At 36.1% G+C, this 23,772-nt stretch overlaps 3 protein-coding genes and 1 pseudogene across 3 annotated transcripts; 3 read left to right on the forward strand and 1 right to left on the reverse strand.

Moving 5' to 3' along the window:
- Positions 1-580: 580 nt before the first annotated feature.
- On the reverse strand, positions 581-3,499 carry LOC120149548 (annotated as a pseudogene).
- A 1,882-nt stretch (positions 3,500-5,381) lies between these two features.
- LOC120150448 (protein ENHANCED DISEASE RESISTANCE 2-like) lies at positions 5,382-6,578 on the forward strand. The gene has a single exon (XM_039163144.1). It carries the CDS (start codon positions 5,387-5,389, stop codon positions 6,263-6,265), a length of 879 nt encoding a protein of 292 aa, XP_039019075.1. The 5' UTR covers positions 5,382-5,386; the 3' UTR covers positions 6,266-6,578.
- A 1,916-nt stretch (positions 6,579-8,494) lies between these two features.
- On the forward strand, positions 8,495-11,090 carry LOC120150459 (aspartyl protease family protein At5g10770-like). Its single transcript, XM_039163152.1, has 2 exons — positions 8,495-8,669; positions 9,722-11,090. The coding sequence occupies exons 1-2, from the start codon at positions 8,540-8,542 to the stop codon at positions 10,975-10,977; spliced, it is 1,386 nt and encodes a 461-aa protein (XP_039019083.1). The 5' UTR covers positions 8,495-8,539; the 3' UTR covers positions 10,978-11,090.
- Positions 11,091-21,410: 10,320 nt separating this feature from the next.
- Positions 21,411-22,765, forward strand: LOC120150467 (aspartyl protease AED1-like). Its single transcript, XM_039163161.1, has 2 exons — positions 21,411-21,574; positions 21,638-22,765. Exons 1-2 carry the CDS (start codon positions 21,433-21,435, stop codon positions 22,552-22,554), a joined length of 1,059 nt encoding a protein of 352 aa, XP_039019092.1. The 5' UTR covers positions 21,411-21,432; the 3' UTR covers positions 22,555-22,765.
- The last annotated feature ends 1,007 nt before the right edge of the window (positions 22,766-23,772 follow it).

A 23,772-nucleotide genomic window follows, 5' to 3' on the forward strand; every position in this document is an offset into this window, starting at 1 on the left:
ATTTTCACCTTCCCTTCGTCTACAGCCATCGCTCCCACTCGAATCTGGCTTCGTTTGGATTATTTCTGACAATTCTTGCGAACCACCGTGTATTAGAACACCTCCGTCGACAAGCTCGTTTCGCCGACAAAATTGTTTTACTATTCACGAAATTCACTATTCACGTGAATAGTAACATCGCAAAAAATTGACAAAATTCACAACCAAAAGCTCTGATTACCAGTTGTTTGGGAAATAAACAAGTAACGGGTAATTTTCCTATAACCAGATTAGTGAGAATGCAAAATAAAAGCGGAAAAATAATATCCGAAATTGATAACGGAGTTCAGCCAATTTTGCATACGTCTTCGGACTACTGCATATCTTTTACTAAAGAGAAAATTTGCCGTGTTTACAAAACACACTTGAGAGATAACTAAAAGATTTTGGGATGATTTAGAAGCTAATTGAGCTAGGGTATTTATAGTTGAAGCTTGAGGACTAATCTTGTAAATACCTTAAAGTATAAAGTGACTAAATGTGTAATTAACCCTATTACAATTTAATTAAAAAATTGGGCACCCATTTTTCAAGCAGCGGGCTACTGCCATTTTCTTTGACCAACAGGATTATGTGATCTTTGGGCTTTTACCCATCTGTATATTTGTGTAGACATACAGAGCCAGAAAGTCTCTGGAACTTTGTTATTGAGCCGCATCATCAAGGCTGATATCAGGTCTGCTAAAAAAATATGGGTTTGTGGGTTCAATGCTAAGCGGATGAACATTGGCGTCCATACCTCTGGGGCCAACTTCACCGCTGAACGGAGTGATCCAAACCAATTTATGACTTGTTAGAATTGCATGGTCCTGCAATATTACACCATACCAACAAACACGTATTAAACACAAACCTTGTTTCAAGTTAATTGAAACCTATACTTTCAGTGTTTGGGATTTTAATCAAGAAGACATCACAAACCTATGGTTTTGTTGTTTTCCTTGCTTTATTTTCAGCATCTACTCTACAACCCATAACGTCATCCTGTAGGAATATATCTGCTGCTCTAATTATATCCCACAGGAGGAAGACTCGAACTAGTTGGGCCCTTTTCAGATAGAATGAAAAGCAGGAGATCTTCTGTGGCTGCAACAACAGAACGCATATCAAATGACTTCCACCCCAAGTGATGCAAACCTTTGTCGTCTGACTTCGGAGGCTCCTCAGACAACTCAGATGCCTGTTCTGATATGGCTGCTAATTATCTGACATGAGATGAACACCAGTCATCAACGGTATGAAGACAGATTCTGAACTCAAATGGACAATTGTCTTTATATATGGACTAGCCTGCATTTCTAAAACAAAGAGAGAAGGCCTACCAAGCGCTCTAGGCGGTTCCACCTAATGGATCCATTATTACAGATGAGAAGTTCCCTTAAAAATTTTCTCATGTCAGGATTTGGATCAGCCAAAAGCCTCCCAATCACAAAAGGGTATGCACTTTCAACAACTTTGAAATCAGGATCAAGAACTTTTGTTGTTCCTTCTAGTGAACCAAGAGCTCTTACCACTAAAGCATAGTCCGGGGGAGAGAGAAGCTAAAATCATACATGACATCATATAACTGATTCATTATACTCTGTAATCCAAAGAAACAGAAAGAAATTACAGGCGTCATGCTTTCACTTTTAAAATAGTAAAGACAGAAGCTACAACATGGACCAGACAAGTAACCAGCAGAGGGAAAAAAGGGTCTTATAGGAGCTGTCATGCAAACTTTTGAGATACAAGCAGACGATAATACACATGGATCTTAAAGAGGTTGATAAATAAATCTCACTTTGCAACCCAATTGCTTGAATGCAGAAAATGCTATTTTGGCTTCATCATAAGACATTGCAAATGGGCACTTACTATTATCATGCAACACAACAAGGTAATTATGTTTAAGCAGGCGTCTTACCATCTTTCATGTAAATATTTCCCTATAACCGTCAAATATCATTATCTTAATTATCCAAATAAATAACAATCATAACGGACAAATTCTAGAACCACTCAATCTACAAGAGTGGAATTTTGTAGTGCTTATTATATCTACTTGCCAAGAGATGAATCTCAATAATAAGGTAAGGCGACTACAGGCAAAAACCTGGAAGTCTTGAGATTGTTGAGTACCCTTGTCGAACGATGTCTGTAACGTATCTGCCACAGATTGTATATCAACTCCTTCAGGAATAAATCCCAATGAATGAAAGTCATTTGCCAATCCCAGAGAGTCACGGTTAACAAAGTGAACAAGCTGAGAGAAAAAATAACTTATCAACAAGAACACAACCTCATGGAAATAACTAGCAAAACTCAACATCAACATTCTTCATATATAAAATAACAAACATGAAAAGAAGCAAAACGAGGATTACAAAATAATAAAACAAGCTATAAGAATCGATTATGCAAAAGGAGGCTTATGATATGTGCATGAAATAGTAAACACTAACTAGGTAAAGACTACTTAGAGGCTAGAGCCTAGATTAATAACTATTGGTTTATTCATTCCATTATTTTTATCACATCAACATGAATAAGATACCACTATAAACTTGCACATGTTATGCAAGCACTAGTTGAGTCATCTTTAATAAAATAAAATAAAAATGTTTTTCTGCTCAAGAGTTAGAGGAAAAAGATGAAACTCCAGTTTTGAAATATTATTTAGCTTCATGCAAGCTTGTGCCGTAGTTTTTTTTCAATGGTGAATGTAATCTTAATTTATCCAGACCATCATATAATGAAAAACTAACGGCATGCATAGAGGACCTGTCATGACTACCATGACGATATTTAAAGAAGCAACCTGGTATGGTTATCAATAAAATGGCTCTTAGTCTCTTACCACTTGAATAAGTCCTACACAGTAATGGCGAGGGATATCCCCCATCATCCCAAAGTCTAAATATGCAAGGGAGCCACCGCTTGTAGCAAAAAGGTTTCCTGGATGTGGATCAGCATGGAAAAACCCAACCTCAAGCAATTGTCTCAAAGAGCAGTATACTCCCTAACATCCCATGAACAGGTGGATAAAGTCAGATTAAACACAGTTAGACCATATAAGGAGCAAAACTAATGACTACTGAATGGCCAAAAGCTCAAACAAAACAACAAATTAAACCTGGTCAATCAGTTCCCTGTGGTTCAGACATGCCTCCTTCAGGGCAGTTTCATCCGTAAGCTTAATTCCATCTACCCATTCCATTGTAAGCACAGCTTTTCGTGTCAGGTCCCAATATATTTTTGGCACTTTTATTCCCTTTGCAGTCTTGGTTTTGTTGGTAGTCCCATCCTTAGCATTTTGATCACAAGTTTGACCATGGCCTGTACTCATAAGGAATTTTATAGATATAAATAACCACTTATAAATCATTAGGACAAAGTGCAGCAAAAGGTTATACTAACAGGATCAAATGCAAAAGCATGCTGTGGCAACAGTTTCATGCAATATCATATAACATTTTTTCACCATAAACTACACTCCCAACATCTACCCTTAAAACTTTTCCTTCCTTTAAAGTGAAGCTGTGAAGTTGAACTCCTCAGAATACTAAAACAAAATAAAACAACCAATGACAAATGAAAGATGATGGCAGGTCAATCCAAGAGACTGCCGATACTAATTTACTGGGAATTGCATTGATCCGACCTGTGGTTTTCGGCGTCCTGTGAGCTCGTATTCTTTTTAATAAGTTTATGTTGATTATGGGACTGATATATCGTGAGCGAATTGGATTTTTTACATGTTTTGGAAATTTTACAGTTGAATTGTATTGAATTATAACTTTAGAAGACAATTTTACATGCACACAACTCAAAAGACATCATGACAGGGTAGTATATTTGGAGCAGCTACTTGACCCTGTCATTATGCCTTTCGAGTTGCGAAAGAGACTGAGAGGTGAATGCGCTGTTTGAGATTTCATTATATTTGATCATCTGCTGAAAAATTTTAACCACAAGGATTAAACGAAGAAATTATTATATGTCATTTATACAAAATAATTCCAGCTTTGTTGGTGACTTTCAACAATAATACTTAGTTCATCTTAGTAATATTTGTTAACTCTGTATTTCTAACCCCATTTTTTCTCACAAGCATTTCATCGAACATCTATGTTTCACCTGAGATGACCTGTATCTAACATTAAACCTTGAATTGTTGATGGTCCCGATAGTCCCTTGGTCGTGTTTTCTCTCAATTAATGAACCCTTATTCAAGTCAACACCTCCACATAATTCAAAGTTAGATTAGAATTTCTCATGCATCTTCGACTGAAAAGTTACGCTGGAAATGAAAAGAAAGAAACGAAAAAGGAAATTCGAGATCGAAAAGGAATTTGGGATTTATAATGAAATTGATGACTGTGTTGCAAGTTTTAAAAGTTGGGAGACCTAAATGCAAGCGCCTGAAATGTTCAGTGACCATATTACAAACGTACTAACGACAATGTAACGACATCAAACGACTGGTTACATCGAGACCATATTACAAATAGACTAAATATTAAAAGACTATAGTATAAGTTTTAAAAATTAAAAGACCTAAATAAAACTTTAAAAAAATTCAATAAACATTACTATACTTTATATAATACTCTATATTTTCCGCAACTGACACATGCAACAAGCTAATAATCTAACTGAAAACTAACAACCTAACCTCCTCACTTAATCTCCAATCAACACAATACACGTGTAGCCTACTAGCTAATGTAACCAGCTAGTTATTCTCAACAAAAGGCAAGCTGATTACATGTTAACCACATATTTGTCTAATTTTTCAAAAGAAAAGAACTTTTATTTGTCTGTGAAATAGTTTATAATTAAAATTAAATTTATAAAATATATAAATATTGAAAATATCTATCATGCTACATATAAATATTAATAAAAATATTTTAATTAATAAAAATATTTTAATTAATAAAAATATTTTCCTCTTGTAAAAAAAATATTCTCCTCTCTTGATTTTCCCTTATTTGTGGATCGTTTCTGGTGGAGTAGCACAGGGACTAAAATTACGGACGTGTTGCTAGTGTATTAAACTTGTTTAATTACTCTGCAAATTCAAGGATTAGAAATTTGAGAATTTATAGTAATAGCCTCACAGGTGCCCTGCCCCCGTAATAAATAAAGTGGCACTATCGTAGTTTCGGGGGGAATCCTGGGGCACTTTCCGCCACTCCCATCACCTCCCTCTCTCCTTATTTTAAAACCGGCTCTTCTCCAAATATAACCAAAAAAACGACCTTTTTGATCTCTGCCTCAACTTTGTCTTCCTATTAAAAAGGAGGGTGAAAGAACGGCGAGAAGAAGAGTTCTTTTTCTTCGTCTTTCTTAAAAAAAAAAGATGTGCCCGACTAACCAAGATCACGAGGGCTCCGCAGAGGAATCCGACTTCGAATACACTAGATCCCGATCAACGGATGATACTACGTCGATTCCTGATTGGATGACCGAGTCTATCGACGGTGGAGCCTTGCCACAAGTTGACGTTGATAACGGAACCAACGGTTGGGCTTCTCCTCCAGGTGATCTCTTCTTACTCCGTTCTAAAACCTACCTGACCAATCGTCAGAAATGCCCCGCCGGGGATTACTTACTCTCTCCCATCGGTATGGATTGGCTCAAGTCCGCTTCCAAGCTCGAAAACGTACTCTCCCGTCCCGATAACCGTGTTTCTCAAGCCCTTAAAAAAGCTCAATCCGATGGCGAATCTATGAAATCCTTCGTTTTTGCCGTCAATATCCAGGTCCCGAGTAAAGATAATTATAGTGCTGTTTTTTATTTTGCCACGGAGGATCCTATCCCTTCCGATTCGTTACTTTATCAGTTCGTTCATGGCGACGATGCCTTCAGGAATCAACGGTTCAAGATGGTTAACCGAATTGTTGAGGGACCGTGGGTCGTCAAAAGAACGGTGGGCAACTATGCGGCGTGCTTGATAGGTAAAGCTTTGACGTGTAATTATCATAGGGGAGCTAATTACTTGGAAATCGACGTTGACATTGCAAGCTCAGCGATTGCCAACACGATTTTACACCTCGCATTGGGATACGCGACGAGTGTAATAATCGATATGGGATTTGTGGTGGAAGGACAGACCGAGGACGAATTACCAGAAAATTTAATCGGTGCGGTTAGGGTCTGTAGGATGGAGATGTCATCTGCGACTGTGGTTGACTCGGGTACGTCCCCGGTTGAGACAGCGCCGGCCCCCGTGCAATAGGACTCTCTAAGGTTAATCACCATGATTCCGATGACGTCGAAGATAATGAAAAATTATGCAACAAAGGTTAATGCAGTAACGCCATGGATTCAAACAACGGCAGGAAATGGGATCGGAGTACGTAAATCCGGGGGTGGCGATGATAATGACAAACGATGCGGCAGAGGTTAATCTTAAACCCTTTTTTTCTTAAAATTTTCTTAACTTCATTCTTTCTTTCTTTTTGTTTTCCTTTCACGTTACGAGAATCCGGGTCTTCTTCGGAGGGGATTAATTGGTTTTAGATGATAACATGGGCTCCGATTTTCGTAGATGGAAAAAAAATTACAGTCTACTAAACGGAACATGGATGGATTGGATTTAAATGTTTTAACACAATTCTTTCTTCTTGTTAATATTTGAATCTTCACCGAACACTAATTACATATTGTTATTGAATTGCGGAGTATTGTTTCTCTCATTCATTGAGGAAGAAGAAGATACTAACGGCTCTTCTCACATAAACAGTGTTGAAATCTTGCCCGCATTGCTAATTTTGCATCTCAAATGAATTTCCCAGTGAAATGCTAATCTCTTTGATAAATCCTATACCTTTTGCAAATTCAAGTGGCGTGTAAATCAACCAAGTTTGAACAAATAAGGTTGTGTTCGCATTTGTTTACTTATTTTTGAATGTATTTGTATTTGTCCGTTTATTTTTTTTGAAAGTATTCATATTTATTTGTTTAGCGTTTACAAACATGTTCGCTTATGTTTGCAAACATGGTAGTTTATAAATTTAAACATGTTCATTTGCAAGCTAAAAATGGTCAGCGCTTAAAATCCTTAAGTTTCATAGTTTAAATTCCAAATTTCACAATGTGTTCAATTTAGTCCCACATTCATCAATATTTAAAATATAAAAATTAAAAAAGTAAATGAGTCATTAAATGAGCTTGTTCATAAACATAAACCGACGAGTCGATAAACGAGCTTAAAAATAAGTTTGTTTGTGAATATAAATTAGCCAAACACACTTTTGTTTGTTTATTAAATTAATGTAAAATTTTTGTTTATGTTTGTTTATTTAACTTAACAAACGAATATAAACAAACATTATATGAACGCTTCACAAGTAGTTTATTAAACGCTCTGTTCATTTATAAAAAGGATTCCGTACTATAATTTACGTAAAAGTTGTTATGGCATCTCAATGATGTTGTATAATTTAGTAGTATTTATAACAAGATCATTGGACAAATAAATACTACAAATAAACTCATCTTTCAGTAACTTTATATGAACGAGAGTTCGATCATGATGCTTTAGTAGTACGACTTTATGACTTGAAATATATGTGAGCTCCAAAATAGCCCAATATACATACTCCGATTTGTTTTGGCAATCAAAGTATTTAAAGATCTCTTCATATAGAACTTTCGTTTTCTTAATTGTCCTCACGACATCAAACATAAAAAATAGTTGATAAATTTATAATATTAAATATAATAATTGATCTAATTTTAAAATAAAAAATAATATTTATAAGTATTTTTAAATTTGTCATCTTCGATAAAAGATAAATATTTTGGTATCTTACCAACAATATTTTCTCTTAGCTTCTTTGCTTCCTTTTCTGTATTCATTGTGTAAAAGTTGCACCCTATTGTCAATCAAATATAAAGTTTATTTTTCTCAACTATACCAATATTATTGTTTTTTTTAAATTAATCCTTAAACTTAAAATTTTCTATTTTAATCCTCCACGATAATTTTCCAATCAATAAAACATACATGTAATTTTCTGACGTCCAGTTCACTCGTGTTGTAAACTCCCTTTAGTCAATTCTCAGTGGAGGTCTACCTCGGTGTTTGGGTTCGGGAAAATTAAGCAACAAATTGATAATGGAACGTCAGGTCCATTTCAGCTAGACGTGATTCAAGGGGCAAAATCAAAACACAAGACGGTCACGGTATATTACTACTGTTCGAGTGGCTCAAAATTAACGTTGAACAAGAAATTTAAAATCTTTAATTAGATTTACAACTCATGTACCACTGGTTAAATTGAATTGTGACATAATTTGGCCGTGTAGTACCGAACAAAGCTGCTTGTAAAGAGATTGATTGTTCTTTTACAGCAAAACTTGGATTTTTAGGCCTCAAAGTCTTCCGCGTGTTCCTTGACCAAATAGCTCTCCCAACTTCTGAATCTTTTAGTCTGGTAAAGATCCCATTTGATCCCTCCTTCAATATATACCTAACCTGTTAGATATAAGTGCAGTCATAAGAAATATGAATGGTTCCTCTGCGTTGTTGGCTATTGCTCATATTTTCTTGTGCTATGTCCTCTTTTTCTCTTTTAATAATCCATTTGGTTACGGTGCTACTGTGGCGGAGAAAAGCAAGCCATCCATCTGCTCGGGTAATGTACTTTACTCTCATCTTTGACGTTATTAGTTTAATAACCCTAAACTGCTAGTAAGATTACTTCACATTTTGCAAAACGCGATTAAAAGATTTCATTTTTTGCAAAACACGAGGTTTAATATTAAATTTGATAAAAAAGATCTCACATTCTACAAAACGCGAGGACAACGAGAAATTAAATTTATCGGCTATATCAAAACAAATTCACTTTCAACAAAAGGCGAGTTCCATTGACAACCCAGCATATCTAAAAAATGCACTTTAATCAAATTTGAAAAAAAATAACAGTATAGATACTAAAGATGTAATTTAATACATTTTAGCTCTAAGAGTTGAAAAGCATAATGGTGGTAGTTTATATAGACATAATGGAATGTTTAGGCTATATTTTTTTAGCAATGTGTGATAAATGCTAATATGAATTCTTCTATCTTTTTCTTATGTACTTTTAGTTTTTTATTTTTACTTAACCCATATATGAATTAAAATTAAATATTTTGATAAATTTATTTTCATTAAAAGTTATTTTTATCAACATTAAAGATACAAAAAAAAAAATTTAATTATAAAAAATATTTAATTTTAGTTGATATATAATTTAATAATAGAATTTAATGGATTAAGTAAAAATAAAAAAATAAAAAATTACATGAATAAAAAATATAATAACCCATGTTAACTTTTTAACTTTTATATCACATTGCTAACAAACAAGCTTAAACACTTCATTATGTCTATATAAATTAACATTGTTAAGCTTTTCAACTCATGGAGTTAAAGTGTATTAATTTACATCTATAATTTTTATAGAATTATTTTTGTCAAATTTAATTAAAAAATATATTTTTAATGTGCTTTACATGTGGGTTGTTAATAAACTTTCTCTCACTCTCATATATATATTTCTAACTAATAGTCGATGGGGATATTGTTCCAAAATGAATTTTTGAGGGTTATTAAACTAGTAACGCCCTCATCTTTACTACTCATCCCGTGCTTCAAGATTATTATATTAGAATATGTAGAATAAAATACCCTTTATTTCAGGTCCCGAGACAGGTTTGCGGGTAGTCCATAAATATGGACCCTGCTCACCATTCGGCCTGAACAGGACAGCCGCCACTTCAAGCCAGATTCTGGTCCAAGATGAACACAGGGTTCATGTTTTGAATTCTAGGTCACACAAGAGGCGAACAGGCGGTCGGAAAAGGAAAAGGAAAGGGAGAGGGAAAAGGCGTGCAGGCGGTGGAAAAAGGAAGGGGAAAGGAGAAGCCGCCACAGGACTTGATCTTCTAAACGATTCAGTAGGTGCTGCCAATTATTTGGTGCAAGTTGGTTTCGGCACACCCGCAAAATATTTCAATTTGGTTTTGGACACCGGCAGTTACATAACCTGGGTACGGTGCCAACTTTGTACGGGGTCTTCTTGTCCACAACAACACAACGACTCCCTGTATTATCCTTCTTTTTCCGCAACTTCCTCAATTGATCCATGTTGGCCGTGGTGTAATTATACTCAAAACTACATGGACCATTCCTACTCAGTTGGATTTTTTGTGGCCGATACGGTTTCCATAGAGCAGGAGTATGAGATTCCTGGATTTGTTTTCCTTTGTTCCGATAAGCAGGCTGGAGATTTCAACAAAGAAGATGGGATACTGGGCTTAGGCCTGGTCAGCACTAGCATTGAATTTGGTAGCTTTTCTCTTACATCCATCTTTGACAATGTATTTTGTTATTGTCTTCCCACTTCTGATAACTCAATGGGATATGTTTATTTTGGTGAGAAAGCTCAAGAGAAGTGCCCGTTTTCCGGTTCTTACACACCGCTTCTAACAGGCTCTGACCCCACCCATTATTTTGTAAATCTTATTGCCATGACAATTGGGCAGTCAAGAATGGAGATTTCTTCGGATGGATCATCTCCGAGTGCCTTTATAGATTCGGGAACCGTCATTACCCGTCTACCTTCGTCGGTCTATTCGGCATTGCGTACCCAGTTCAAAAGATTGATGTGGGGATACCCGAGTGCTCGTCTTGATAACGTACTGGATACGTGCTATAACCTGGAGGGGTATGAAAAGCCGGAAATACCTACAATGGTACTACATTTTGAAAATTTGGATTTAAATTTGGAAGAAAATGCAGTTACCTGGAAAGCCAATGGCATGTCTCAAGTTTGCTTGGCATTTGCTGAAACCAAGGACGACGTCGCAATCATTGGTAATCATCAACAACAGAATCTGAACATACTCTATAACATCCCAGATCAGAGGGTGGAAATTGGACCCGGTAGTTGCTAAAATTTCATGCAGGAATCAATAAGAGCCTAGGTCCTGCTCCTTCCAAGTTCATGGGTTTTAGGTCTTCGTGATTGGGTGTATTGTTTTTATTTGGGTTTGGTTCACTGGTTATTTTCTGAGTTACTGTATCTTTCTTTTGTGGTGCTTTTATGGAGCAATCCAAACATCATAATTCATATCAGAATCTTGTTAATGTACGAGAGGATGCTCCATGTACTAGTTTCCAGCATATATATTTTAAAAGATTGGGTTTTTAACTGTTGTGGAATCTGTTAACTCTGTTGATGTGTATTTTGAAATTAAAGGTTCCGACTTGACTTCTAAGTAAACCAAGCGATGAACCCACCAGCTTTTTTCATGTAAATCTTATTGTCATAACAATAAAGCAGAAAAGTGTGAGTATTCCCTCTGGTGCATCATCCCCAGGAACCATTTTAGATTCAGGAACTGTCTACCTGGAATACCAATGGCATGTCTTAAGTGGTCTGCTGAAAATGAGGATGGCCTCACAAGAAATTAAGACAAAATATGCTTTATTTTTCCTTGTTTAATTTAATTTGTCTTCAACACATGAACAGTTGGGTCTTCCCCATGTCTAGTACGTCATAAAGCAAAAGGATGAGACTGGTTCTTAGACGTCCAATTTACTCAATGTTCACATCACATTATCGAAAGTATCTTGTAAATCCCTTTTCTTTCTTGACCATCTGGTTTATATTCTCATTCACCAAAATGAGTCAGCAGTTGCAGTTATATTTACAAAGTATTCATGTGGGTGTACATGTAGAGACGAGTAAAAAATCGAAATTTATCATATTTTGATTTAATTTCATTTTATGGAATTGTTTTAATAAAATGAATATAGACATATTTTGTTTAATATATATATATATATATAAGTTAAGTTTTTTTGTTTCATTTTCTATAGCCTCGTCTCACCCTCTCTCCTTCATTTTCTTTGTTTATTTTCGGATTTGATGATTTTAGATTATCAAAATGTCATTTTATATATCTAAATGATGAAAGATGGGATAACAACAATCATCGTCACATAAATTTTATTGAGATGACAACAACCAGTTCACATAATTTAAAATCAATGTGATTTAACTATTAATTTTCTTATGTTGATATTAAAAAAAGTTGAAAGGTTCGAGGTGATTTTATAACTCCTGAAACATTTTCAAAAAAAAATTAATTAAAGAAATCATAGAGGAAGAAGGAGGATCGTTTGATGGTCAAAGTCAATTGAAGAAGACCACTGACAACAAAAAAGGTCAATGATTAACGTTGATGTCGATAATGTACTGATTTTTTGGTTTGAGTTTTAAAAATCGGATTGTGCATAAAGAAAGAGTGAGAGAAGAGAGATCGTTTGGTGATGACAACAATAGAAGGAAATTGTTGAAGCGACGACAATAATAACGATAGGTGAAGACTAAAATTTCATGTTCGAGAGAAAAATATTTAAAACTTATTTAGGTTAAATCAATTGGATTTCAATATTAAATTTTAAATTGGTTTGGATAGATAAAAAAAATAATCATTTAAGATTAGAGAAAATAACTTCAGTGACCGAAAATGCCTTATAATATACGATTTTAACCAACTTTTTTTGGATTTGCGAAAATGACCAACAAATTCGCAACGCAAACTCCAATTTCGCAACTCAGTTTCCAAATTCGCAACGTGATTTCCAAATTTGCAATACTGAATTTCAAATTCGCAACGCGAATTTTGTTTTCGCAACTCGATTTTCGAATTCGCAACACGAATTTTAATTTCGCAACAAGTTTTAGTTTCGCAACAAAAATGTTTTGGGTATATAACTACGCAGCAGCAGCAACTCATAACCTAAATCCCTAAATCGCAACTCATTCCATCTCCATCTATCACTCTTTCCGGCGACATCCGTTCCTATATCCAACGACATCCTTCCCCATCTCTAATTTTCTTTTACATAATTTTATTTCTATATAATTTTTCAATGATTTCTCTCCCAAATTATCAACTATCAACTTAATAAAGGTATGTTTTTCTCTAAGTTAGTGATGATATGTAGTTTATAGCTTGTTTGTTTAGTAAATTAATTTACAATTTGTAGAATGAAATCATCTAATGTTGATCATGTTTGGATAGATTTGTGTTTTGGAGGGTCAAGGGAGAATGTTCAAGGTGTTTTACAATATATGCCTTTACCCATGAATCTTCAACTAAAACTGTCATTAAAAAAGTTAACTTATGAAACTCTAATGTTACGTGTTACAAAGAAATTAAATTTAGAGCCTCTAAGTGGATTTAGGCTATCTTATCAGAGAAAAGGTAAAGTTTATTTGTTAACCGACAATGAAGATGTTGAACGATTCATTGCTTACATTAGTGTTTTACAAGAAGATGATGTTACATTGTATGTTGTTGAACCTAGAAGTAGTGAGTTGGGTCAGTAGCGGGTAGTAATCAACTAAGTTCTTCAACCCCAGTTTATGGTGCTCACAATGTACAACGTTGTTATCAACCTCAAAATTTAATGGTTCCACCACAATTTCATCACCAAGAAAATTTTGTTTTACCATATTTCCAATACCAAACACAATATCAAACACAATCTCAAAACCCACAACCTTTTCCTAATCCAAATCCCAATCAACTTTCAGCACCAAATTCTGGTTTTCGTATTGACCAGTTAGACGATTATGAGCCAACAGAAAAAATTGTGAGTACTAGTCAGTATTTGAAATTTGATCTTGGTCAATACCCGGACTTTGATCTTGGTCAATACTCGGATTTTGATGATGTTTCAGAAGAAGAAACAGACCCTGCGTGTAATGATTTTGATATTGTTCAATACTCGAATTTTGATGATGAAATAGCCGCTGCCGAGGAAGATGTTGTTGATAATAATGAGGAGGAAGTTACGACTGTGAATGAACATGTTGAACATCCATTCTGTAATTCATATAACCCTGAAGAAGAAGAAGAAGAAGAAGAAGAAGTCCCCGAAGAAAAGAAAAAGAAGAAAATACCACGGGAGTATAACTGGAATATGTCAGAATTACTTCAGATACCGGAAGAAGAGTTGGTAAAGATAGCAGTTGATTGTTACAAAAAAGTTATTGTTATCAAGAAAGATGATTGTTTTGATACAAAGGAAGACTTGAAGATAGCTTTGTATACAAAATGTGTGGAAGATGGCTATCAACTAAAAGTTAACAAATCAAGCAAAGATCGTTTCGAAACAAAGTGTATAATTGGTAAAAACTGTAGGTGGCGTATGATTGCAAAAAGGATAAAAGATTGCGAAATATTTCAAGTTAGGACTTTTATTGATAAACATACATGTTCAAGAACCCAAGTTTTTCCTCACCATAGACATGCAAACAAAAAGGTGTTGGGTGGTTTTCTGGCTGAGTTAATGTTTTTGAATGGCAGGGTATATCGGGGACATGAAATTATGACTGACATGAATGCTCGGTTCAATATTAGTATCTCATATTCTCAAGCTTGGAGAGCCAAATGTTATGCCTTGGAATTGTTGAGGGGGTCTCCAGAAGCATCGTTTGCCCAACTGTCGGCTTATTGTCACAATTTAAAGCTGAAAAATCCTGGGTCGGTAACTCATATCAAAACATATAGAGATGGACGCTTTGAGTTGCTGTTTATCGCTATTGGTGCTGCGGTTAGTAAATAAATATAATTTTGTTGACTCATTTTTGTAAGTTACATGCATTTCACATTTAAATGATTATGTCTTGTGTATATTATTTTATAGATTCGTTCGTTTATTACTTGCATGCTCCCAGTTATTATAGTTGACGGAGCACATTTGAAAGGTCGATACCTTGGAGTAAACTTATTAGCAGTAGCAATGGATGCCAATAATGGGATACTGCCAATAGCTTACGGGGTTGGCAAATCTGAAACCTCTGATTCATGGACATGGTTTATGGGGTATCTTAGGGATTGCATAGGTCCTATTAGTAATCTGACAATCATATCCGATAGGGAAAACTCAATTGACAACGTTGTTAGAAGGTGTTTCCCAGATGCTTTTCATGGACTTTGTGGTGTTCATTTGTACAGAAATCTAAAATCAAGGTCTGCTGGTATAAAAAATCACAAACGGACATACTGGAAGGTTGTAAAAGCTTATCGGGAAGTGAATTTTAATAAGCATATAAATTGTTTAAGACGTATTTTGCCTCAATGTGCTCAAGCAATAGAAGATGTCGGGTTTGAAATATGGTCAAGAGTACATCAACTTGGAGAAATATATGGTTTCATGACGTCTAATAGTGTAGAATCAATCAACGCTCTAAGTCGTCATTCCCGGAAATTACCCATTACTATGTTAATGGAGTTTTTTTGAGTCTCTATTCAACAGTGGTACTACAAGAAAAAAAAACCATGCAGGTATTATTTCTTTAAATTTGTAACTTATCATATATTTTACTAAGTATTATTTATTTAAATTTACAGGAACATTGGAACGTCGTGTTACACCATGGACTGAAAAAAAGATAACGAAACGTGTTGTTAAGTCAACGTCATGGAGAGTTGAACCATGTTCAAACACTTTGTTTGAAGTATTGGATAATAACTTAAATGGGCTTGTCGATCTAAATGCAAAGACGTGTAGTTGTATGAAATGGCAAACATCTGGTTATCCATGTGGCCATGTTATAAAAGTTGCTCTTCATCTAAACCAAGATGATTCAAGCGCATACGCTATGGATTGCTACACTACAGAAGTATATCAACAGACTTATGCCAAGATTGTCTACCCTATTCCACATCCTTCTGAGTGGGACATACCAGATGACTTAAAAATAATTTTGCCACCAGTCATGGACAGCAGACTACCTGGCCGACCAAAAAATCACGATCGTATATCATCTAAGGGTGAAGAGAAGAGGATATCGACATGTAGTCGGTTTAAGGAAAGTGGTTATACAAGGTTGACTTGTGGATCACCAGTGCCATCACAATCATCTTTTCCTCTAACAAAATATGGATCCTCATCAAAATCCAAAGCTCATATGGTGCCAAGCAAAAGGAAATCAAAATCGTAATCAAAATCAAAATCCCAATCACAACCGTCTTCACCTTTTGGGACTTATTAACTTAGGTGATTTTTAAATGCAAACGTTGTATTATGTGTATTTTATGTGTGAATGCATACATTTTCAGTTAGACATTCATTAGTTACTTGAGTTTGAACATTGCTATGATCTGTTCAGCTGTTATCACTTATCAGATTGTTGTATGTTATCTTTTTAAAGGTGTTTTCCTTGAAATTGCAACGCGAAAGTCAAATTCACGTTGTGATTTTTTGTTGCGATTGTTGCGAAAGTCAAATTCAAAACTCGAAATCGCAACGCGAATTTGACTTTCGCGTTGCGAAAGTGTACCTTCAACAAGTCTTTTTTGCCTTCAACATAATGCAGATTGAAATTTAAAACAACAAATCAACTTTTACAAATCAATTAAACAAGCAAAAAATAATTCTTATTTACACATCAATTAAACAAATCAACTTTTACAAATCAACTTTTACAAATCAATTAATCAAGCAAAAAATAATTCTTATTTCCTCATCAATTAAACAAATCAACTTTTACAAATCAATTAAACAAGAAAAAAAGTGTACCCCAGACAGTTGTTTATGCACAAATACATCAATTTCACGCAGCTCACTTCAGGATTAACCTGCAGAAACCAAACATTTGCTCAAACAACACTTTCTACAATCTAAAACCAACAAACATCAAATTATTGAATTCTAGGTACTTAACCAAACATTTTCAAACCAACAAAGAGTATATATGTTAACAACACTGGCTCAAACTTACCAATTGTTTATGCACACTTTCAGCACGCGGATGCAGGTAGGTAACGTCTCGCATATATCGCTCGAGCCATAAAATGCTGAAACCATAACCCTACTGCACCTCTATCTCTATCTGTGGGAGGTAGAAACTGTTTATTTCTTGTCGTCAAACGTTCCAAGCACATGCATACAAGAGGACCATAATCCCCTCTGGCTCCATTCGTTTGTTGTGGCGCGGTCTCGTCTCTGATCATTGTAACTTTGAACTTTTTTGGCTTCTTGTTTCCAGAATTAATCCAATAATCAATCGCATCCAAGTATTTAGCCAAATGAGCGCTCCATCCCTTACAAATAATATCTCTCAAATCAGAAAATGGTATGTAATTCAACATGTTGTCACATACTGTCGTCTTCAAGGATGGGAGCTGAAGCTCGACGAGAAGCCAATGACGACGTTCCAAAACAGGGATAAATACCTACAATCATAAATAATAATTCAATTACGCACATCAAATTTTTATTTATGAACACCTTTAAAATATTCAAAAATAAATACTAACCTTATCGACCTCCCACCACGTAGGATAAAGTTTAGTTTTTCCGTTACCCAACACATATGAAGTGTCTCTCTGATCCTTCAAGTGAGTTACGTGAAAAGACGTCAGCATAATAGTCCATCGCATATTTTTTATTTTCTTCAATTTCCTTATTATCAGAAGACGTGACACTCATGCATCAATATGTTGTTTTATAAAAAAATACATATATTAGTGAATTTCATAAATTTAAAAAAAATTAATCAAAATGCAATATAAGAATAATATAAGACTTACCCCCTATTCGAAATAGCCATTCTCTTCAACCCCTAATAAAATACCCCACCAAGACCGATCAAGAAACAAATGTATATCATCGTCGAGTTTGCATATGTCAGCGTAACACCCCTGGCTCCGCTCATGTAGATAAAAATCAACTGCGGTCTTAGCCCAAAGGGTATTATCCAAAATTGTGTCTGGTAGTGTTCTCCTCTCCTACTGAAGAATGGTATCGACCGGTAACTGATACTCAAGCCAACTCTCATCCATCATATCGGGCACGTGAGGGGGTTTATCAATATGTCGATATAATATGCCATGTGAATCGGGCTCTTGAACGGTGGGAGGGGCCTCTCGAACGGTGGGAGGGGACTCTTAAATGGTGGGAGGGGTCTTTTGAACGGTGGGAAGGGTCTCTTGAATGACGAGAGAGGCCCCTTGAACGATGATAGGTGCCTCGGGCTTCTTCTTGCGGAGTCTTGGAAGTATTGGGGTGAAATGAGACGTAATGGCACATGCATGACGTCTGATGCGTGAACCCCGTTGTGCAAGAAAAACCTGACGTAAAGCATCTACCTTATCAGGCCGCTAAAAATAAATTAATACATAAATCTATAAATAAATAAATAAATGAATAATGCCGAAAAAAGGTTATTTGCATTTTTAGTATAATATTAAACAAACTTACCTCATTACGTAGAGTATGAACCTTATTCTGCAACGATGAAACAATATCAAATAGAGCTGCTACCTCATCATGTAAAGTAGATACCTCACCACGTAACACACCATTGTTATCGCGTAAAACATCTACCTCACCACGTAAAGACCGTACCTCATCACGCCATGCACAATTGTCGTAACGTAAAGTATCGACCTCATCACGCAAAGCACTGACCTCATCACGTAACTCCCCTAACTCATCCCGTGGAGGTGGAGAACAAGGAGATAAATTTCGTGGCATCTTTGCCGGTCGCCTATCATGAGGTGATGATGGAGAAGAGGCTCTATGATGTGATGGAATAGGTGATGGCTCTTGTTGTGGAGGTGTATAATCGGCTCGATCAGGTGATGGCTCTGGGTGTCGAGCTGTAGAATCGGCTCGATAAGGTGATGGCTCTCGAAGTGGGGGGTGCTCATCATCCGTCCCATCAAAAAAATGCTTAATAGCTTGCCACCAATCAGTGGCAAGCTCAGCCTCTGTGGGTGTCAGCCTCTGTAATGGATAGTTGGGCTCCTAACAATATAAAAGCTCAAACAAAGTTAAACGTCTACTAGTAATAACTCGTTTATATATGGTAGTATTTGTGTTAACTTACATCATTCATCGTCGTATATGGTAGTAACTCTTCCCAATCCAACAGCTGGATCCTCCTCCAGGTAATAGCCCTAGGAATATCATTTGAATTTTTTATTGCATATGTCCGCATGCTGAGAAAAGCCTCAAATATCCAAATCTACAAACAATATAATACACAAACATTAGTAATTATTAAATAATTAATTTTGGAAACATTATATAGAAATTCTTACCTTAAAGGCCCAAATAAAGCCTGCCAAAGTGTATTTGGAACCATGGCCACGCAAACTACGACGGTCCTTAAAGGCGGACGATAACTTTTTCCAAGTCATTTTCCATAAATATGAACCCACAGAAACACATTTCATGCATTTAGGTCCTCTACCAATAATATTAGGTCCTCAGAAATAGGTTGTCTAGCCTCTTTGCCTAAAAAACCGCCATGCAAAAGTAATAAAAGGCATACTCGGACAACATCGAGGTCATCCATCAGAGTAAAACCATCTTTAAGAAGTAATCTTTTCAAGTCTTCGACGTGTAAACTGGGCTTCGCCTTTGCCAGCTCAGGAAAAACCCGAGATAACCATGATGGGCGGGCGATATGACTAGTGTACCGACCTACTTTATCGTGTCCGAAACGTAGACCAGTGATTACGCAAAACTCCTCCCGCCCAAAACAAGTATACGCCGGTGAAAAATGAAACCATATCTCTTCATCACCACGTTGTATCCTCTCGGGCAGATCGTTAGTCATGGTCTGAAGAAACAAATGGGTCAACATGGCATCTGCACCTGGATGTTGTACTTTCAGCATGGCCCGAATCAAGTATCCTCAAACAATTTTCTTTGTACAAGTGTAAGTGTGGACGCAATTGTCGTGGCTAGACTAAATTTATTCCTTAGAGTCAATGAAGCCGAATAAAATTTCTAACAAAAACAATAAACATACCAAGTTAGATATACCAAAAACTACAAATTATACACTATAAACATACATGATATTAAACAGTGAAAACAAAGCCAAATATGTTTCAAACTAGCACGGTATTCACCCAAGTCATTATTCTATCATAGTTCACAAAATGCATCAGATAACATTCCAGAAGTAAGCACTTATATAAACATTTAAAAGGACAACATATAGGTTTAGTGCAGGTTCAAGGACAACATAAATAGTAGTAGTTTATTCTTGAAACTTAAATTCGCAACACTGTGAAGTTAGTATTTGTCTTAGTTTTTTTGTTGAAGTAATGCAATTCATTCAAGTTTCAATTTGCAGAAGAAGAGTAGTTTCTGAAACTTAAATTCGCAACGCGAAAATGAAAATCGCAACGCAAAATGAAATTCGCAACGCAAAATGAAATTCGCAACGCGAAACTAAAATCGCATTGCGATTTTCATTTTCGCGTTGCGAATTTAAGTTTCAAAAACTATTCTTCTACAAATTGAAACTTGAATGAATTGCATTACTTCAACCAAAAGACAAAACAAAGATAAATACTAACTTCAAAGGGTTAAAGACTAAACAGTTTAGCAGTATTGGCATCAACCGAATAAATTTACTAAGCAATCTAAGTGAAATGGTTAATCTATATATTGAAATTACCAGTAAATTTATCATCAATTTAAATATGAAAAATCTAATAATAATACAAAAATTTCAAAATAAAAATAATTTAAAAAACTAACCCTCGGTGGTTGATTTTCCATTTGTGGCCGTGAATGGTTATGAGGGTGGTTATGAGAGATGGAGATAGAGGGGGTCGCCTGATATGGGGACGGATTTCACCGGAGATGGGGACGGATGTCGCCGTTGAGAGAGAAAGAGATGGAGATGAGACTGAGTTGTGATTTGGGGTTTTAGGTTATGAGTTGCGATTATACTGTTTACATTTGTGTTACGAAATTAATATTGTGTTTCAAATTCGAAACTAAAATTCGCGTTGCGAAAATAAACGCGCTTTGCGAATTTGACTTATGTGTTGCGAATTTGACTTTTGTGTTGCGAATTACAAATTCGCGTTGCGATTTATATATTCGCGTTGCAAATTTGAAAATCGCGTTGCAAATTTGAAAATCGCGTTGCGAATTTGGAAACTGAGTTGCGAAATTGGAGTTTGTGTTGTGAATTTGTTAGTCCTTTTTGCAAATCCAAAAAAAATTGGTTAAAATCGTATATTATAAGACATTTTCGGTCACTGAAGTTATTTTCTCTTAAGATTATCCAACCATTACACCCACCGTAAGTGGGTGGAAGTTGATGGGGAAAAGGAAATGGAAATGGCCGTAATGTTTACGGAAATAGGAGACATGATTTGTCAACGGCAAGACTTGGTTTTTTGGGCCTAGTCTTGGGCGTGTTCCTTGACCCCAAATACAACTTCCAATTTTGGAATCTTGCAAACAATTCCATTTCATAGTTTCCTGGAAACTAGTATTTCACTTCATCTCACTCTATATATGCTTGTCCAAACTGGATAACAACAGCAAGTGGAACTGCAATCATACGAAATATGAGTGGTTCCTCAGCTTTCATGGCCATTGCTCATATTTTCTTGTGCTATTTCCTCTTTCTCTCTTTTAATAACCCATTTGGTCACGGTGCTACCGTGGTGGAGAAAAACAATTCACACGCCATGCCATCTCACTGCTTAGGTAATTTACCCAGCATTAACATTATTACATAAAACGTATATATACTAACATCACATTTTTCAGGTCCTCGAAAAGGTTTGCGGGTGGTCCATAAATACGGGCCCTGCTCACCATTTGGCCTAAAGAAATCAACCACCGTTTCGAGCCAGATTCTTGCCCAAGACGATCGCCGGGTTCGGTTAATTTATTCCGGGGTATACAATAGGCGTGCAGGTGTCCATGGAAGGGCGGGAGACCATGATTTTCTAAAAGACTCACTAGGCGCTAGCAATTATGTTGTGCAAGTTGGTTTTGGCACACCCGTACAAACTTTTCATTTGATTATAGACACGGGCAGTTACAAAACCTGGGTACAGTGCCAACCTCCTACGATGTTTTCCTGTCCGACACAACGAAACCAGTCACTGTATTATCCTTCTTGTTCCTCAACTTACTCTAATACCACATGTTCGGCGCCTCCTTGTAATGAAAACGATGGAGAGAAATACAAGGACAAATCCGAAGTCGCCGGAACATATATGGTCGATACGCTTCATATAGAGGACGAGTATGAGATTCCTAAATTTGTTTTCCTTTGTGCCGATCATGTAGAAGGGAACTTTGACGACGCAAATGGGATACTAGGCTTAGGTCTGGGCAGCACAGGATATGGTGGTAACTATGCACTTACATCCCAAACTGCAGCAATGTTTCACAAGGTTTTTTGTTATTGTCTTCCTCAATTGGAAGACTCAAATGGATATGTTTATTTTGGTGACAAAGCCCGTGAGAACTGCCCCTTTTCTGGTTCTTACACACCGCTTCTAAGGGGTACATTAGATCCCAGCTTTTATCATGTAAATCTTATTGCCATAACAATAGGCCAGAAAAGAGTCGATATCGGCACTGCTTCTGGTGTATCATCTCCCAGAACCATTTTAGATTCAGGAACTGTTATTACTCGCCTACCTTCTTCGGTCTATTCGGTGCTGCGCTCGTAGTTCAAAGGATTGATGTTGAAATACCCTCCTGTTGCTCCTCCTGAGGAGGATGGTAATGTACTGGATACGTGCTATAACCTGGAGGGGTATGGTAAGCCAGAAATACCTACAATGGTACTGCATTTTGAAAATTTGGACTTAAATTTGGACGAAACAGCAGTTACCTGGAAAGCCAATGGCATGTCTCAAGTTTGCTTGGCATTTGCTGAAACTAAGGATGGCCTCGCAATCATAGGTAATCATCAACAACAGAAGCGAAACATACTCTATAACATCCCAGACCAGAGGGTGGAAATTGGACCTGGTAATTGCTAGCGTTTCTGTTACGAATCTCAGCTATATGGTTTTAATTGTAAACTTTAAAATCCTTTTACATTATGTACCTTGGAATGCAATCGCATAGCTGGAAATGGAAACCAATCTTTGTCCTTTATTAAACCTTTTTTTCCCTGCTTGCTTAATTTGAGTACAAGCTGCAGAAAAATACAATTTATACAATTGAAAGATATCTGCTTGACCGACCATTCCAACGGGGGAAGGAGAGATTATATGCATACGCATAATTGTATATGAACAGATCCATTGATAAACGGTTTACGAAAGAGATGCGTATTTTATGATTTGAAAGCCATAAAAAACCGTATCTTTATATAAATGTACATACATTGCAGCACACATTTTACTTTCCCTAAATGATCCATGGGTAGAAGAGGGAAGAGAAGTATCCACTAGTGATGACTTTTACTAGTGTATTTATTATTTCAATCTTAAGCCAGTCTTGCTATCATGTGAATTATGATTTGATTTGAGAGCTAACTTGGAAGAATTTTCTTCTCCATAAGCTTTATAAAACTTAAGTGCATCCCCCTGGAGCAAACCTGAGTTTCCCTCCAACACCATCGTATACCACTTGCAGATTCTTTTGCTGTGTATTCCCAAATGTTGAATAATCGGATAAAGAAATTATAAAGAACACAAGAATTTTAATGAGGTTCAATAATGTGCTTACGTCTTCTGTGCCTTAGGCGACGCTAGAATTTTTATTCAATTCAATTCAGTGTCTCATAGATTTATGTTACATATCCTTTTATAATAAATAAACCTTGGTAGATATTTACAAAAATAACCCTGTACCATACCGCGGGACCGCAGCCCCCGCACCCCAACCCACATAATCGTAACCCCCACTACGAGACTTTCTCGGTATATTTATGAGCC

Source organism: Hibiscus syriacus, unplaced genomic scaffold, assembly GCF_006381635.1.
Source record: "Hibiscus syriacus cultivar Baekdansim isolate YM2019G1 unplaced genomic scaffold, ASM638163v2 tig00002793_pilon, whole genome shotgun sequence".
In the NCBI taxonomy this organism is placed as follows: domain Eukaryota; kingdom Viridiplantae; phylum Streptophyta; class Magnoliopsida; order Malvales; family Malvaceae; genus Hibiscus; species Hibiscus syriacus.

Excerpts from the sequence above, each read along its gene's own strand:
- LOC120150448 (XM_039163144.1), top strand. The coding sequence starts at position 5,387 with ATGTGCCCGACTAACCAAGATCACGAGGGCTCCGCAGAGGAATCCGAC.
- LOC120150459 (XM_039163152.1), top strand. The coding sequence starts at position 8,540 with ATGAATGGTTCCTCTGCGTTGTTGGCTATTGCTCATATTTTCTTGTGC. Across the intron at positions 8,670-9,721 it reads CAAGCCATCCATCTGCTCGG|GTCCCGAGACAGGTTTGCGG; the intron begins GTAATGTACTTT and ends CCTTTATTTCAG.
- LOC120150467 (XM_039163161.1), top strand. The coding sequence starts at position 21,433 with ATGAGTGGTTCCTCAGCTTTCATGGCCATTGCTCATATTTTCTTGTGC. Across the intron at positions 21,575-21,637 it reads CATGCCATCTCACTGCTTAG|GTCCTCGAAAAGGTTTGCGG; the intron begins GTAATTTACCCA and ends CACATTTTTCAG.